Source organism: Megalops cyprinoides, chromosome 24 (genome assembly GCF_013368585.1).
Source record: "Megalops cyprinoides isolate fMegCyp1 chromosome 24, fMegCyp1.pri, whole genome shotgun sequence".
Taxonomy (NCBI): Eukaryota; Metazoa; Chordata; class Actinopteri; order Elopiformes; family Megalopidae; genus Megalops; species Megalops cyprinoides.
The window spans coordinates 320,001-322,500 of record NC_050606.1 but is presented as its reverse complement, the minus strand read 5'-3'; the positions used below and the strand labels follow the sequence as shown (position 1 = coordinate 322,500).

The window sequence follows — 2,500 nt, the reverse complement described above, 5'->3', positions numbered from 1 at the left end:
GGCAGATCTGCATGTGTGTGTGTGTGTGTTTGGTTGTGAGTTTGCTTATGTGTGCGTGTGCATGTGTATGTGTGTGTGTTTGTGTTTGGTTGTGAGTTTGCGTGTGTGTGTGTGTCTAAAGCCTGATGGTGACTTAGTCTCTTTCTTCCTCCCTCCCTCCTCCCTCTCCATCACTCTCACCCCCTCTCTAAACCCCTCCCTCCCTCCCTCTCTTTCTCCCTCTCTCTCTCCCTCTCTCTCTCTCCCCCCTCGCTCTCTCTCTCTCCCTACCCTCTCTCCATCTCTCCCTCTCTCTCTCCCCCCTCTCTCTCTCCCTCCACTCCCCCCCCTACACCCCTCTCTCCCTCTCTCCCTCCCCCCCCCCCTCCCTCTCTCTATACGTTGCTGATTCGGACACTGAGAGGGCTGCTGTCTCTCACCCTGCCTCTCTCCTCTCCTCTCTCCCTGTAGCTCTGCTCCAGACGCAGCTTCTCTGGATCCGCCCCCTCCACCACGCCCCCTCTGCTGCCAGGGTAACGGTGTGGAGGCGGGCTGGAGGGCGGGGCCTGTTTGAAGAGGGGTGGGGTCTTGGTCTTGGCCACTTTGTCAAAGAAGGAGAAGTCTGCCACGTACTTCCCGGAGGGGGAGAGGGAGACCACAGGGGGAAACTCGTACCCCCACAGGATCTCGTCCGGCAGGTAGGACGTGCGCACCTGACAGGTGGCAGAGGTGGGCTCCACCGTGGCGCTCATAATCACCAGCAGCTCGAAGTCGGCGAGCTCAGGGTCCGTCCATCCCCCGCCTGCAAGGAGAGGGGGAGGGGGAGTCCAATCAGAGGGGCTCTTACTACTGTCCTGCTGTAAATTCAGCCAATCAGAGGGACTCTTACTACTGACCTGCTGTAAATACAGCCAGTCAGAGGGACTCTTACTACTGACCTGCTGTATATACAGCCAATCAGAGCTTACTTTTGTTACTGTTATGCTCTAAACATAGCCAATCAGAGGGGACTTTCCTGCTGTCCTGCTCTAAACATTACGTACTTCCCCAAATTCACACAACTGACACAATTTCCACTATTGGCCACTAAAATTTCAGTGCAATATGTAACTGCCCATCACCACACCCAGGAAAACACTGAGACCCTTTAGACCTATTTATCAAGTATTTCAAGTGACACATTTTTATTCAATTCTGTAATGCACAAACAGTGTATCAAAGCTGGGGAAAGCACCCTCAGAATCAGCCTGTTACCTGTGCTCCCCACAGGCGGGCGCTCGGCAGCTGTCCTGCCGACTGACACTGTGAGCTCTGAGCTCTGCCAGTCAGAGTCAGCGTGAGCAGAGTCTGCATCTGCGGCCCAGAGCGAAGTCAGCCGCAAGTGTCAGGGCAGAACGCTCTATCCGTGTTAGTCAACGGGAACATTTTTACTAAAACCATAAATATTTTTTAAAAATACGAATAAGAATGAGAAAAAAGGAAGTAAGAAGAGTTGCTAATAAATATGTTATTTGAAATAGCTTGAATTAACTGAGCAGCAATTGACTGAAAGCTCCTCTGTACTAATTATAATCCATGTTTCCGAAGATGCATGATATGGATTTAAGACATTTCTGAGATGTGAGCTTCAAACCCTTACACACACACTCACACGCACACTCTCACACACACACAAACACAAGCACACACTCACACATGCACACACACACACACACACACTCACACGCACACTCTCACACACACACAAACACAAGCACACACTCACACATGCACACACACACACACACACACTCACACGCACACTCTCACACACACACAAACACAAGCACACACTCACACATGCACACACACACACACACACACTCACACGCACACACTCACATACACACAAACACAAGCACACACTCATACATGCACACACACACATACGCACACACGTGCACACAAACAAACACACATATGCACACACTCACACTCACACACACACACGGATGCACACACACACACACACACACACACACGCACACACACATACACGCGCACACACACACAAACACACATATGCACACACTCATACTCATAGACACACGCATGCACATGGACACACACACACACACACACACAGACACACACACACACACACACAGACACACACACACGCACGCACGCACACACACACGCACGCACGCACATACACACACACACACACACACACACCCTCGTACCCTTGGCAGCCCAGGCGCGCAGAGGGCTGCTGTCGTCGATGACGTGGTAGAAGGTGAGGGGGAGGATGAGGAAGGGGCTGTCGCTGGAGGTGTCCACCTGGAAAGGGACGTTCCTCTGATCCAGACGCACCGTCTCACCTTCCTGAGTCAGAGACGTCTGCAGGAGCTTCCCCGTCACCTGGGCAACACACACATTAAACACACACACTCACACACACATTAAACACACACACTCACACACACATTAAACACACACACTTACACACACACTCACTCACACACACACATTAAACACA

The 2,500-nt window shown here is 51.7% G+C and overlaps 1 protein-coding gene across 2 annotated transcripts in view; it reads right to left on the bottom strand.

Annotated features, from left to right (window-relative positions):
* Positions 1–374: 374 nt before the first annotated feature.
* The window catches only part of LOC118771061 (ATP-sensitive inward rectifier potassium channel 10), an 11,204-nt gene continuing 9,078 nt past the window's right edge, over positions 375–2,500 (bottom strand). For both annotated transcript variants that reach the window (XM_036518932.1, XM_036518931.1), the window contains exons 5-6: positions 2,205–2,382; positions 375–781 (exon numbers count right to left, since the gene is read on the bottom strand). In XM_036518932.1, the coding sequence (XP_036374825.1) occupies positions 375–781; positions 2,205–2,382 (585 nt within the window). The remainder of the gene's footprint in view (positions 782–2,204; positions 2,383–2,500) is intronic.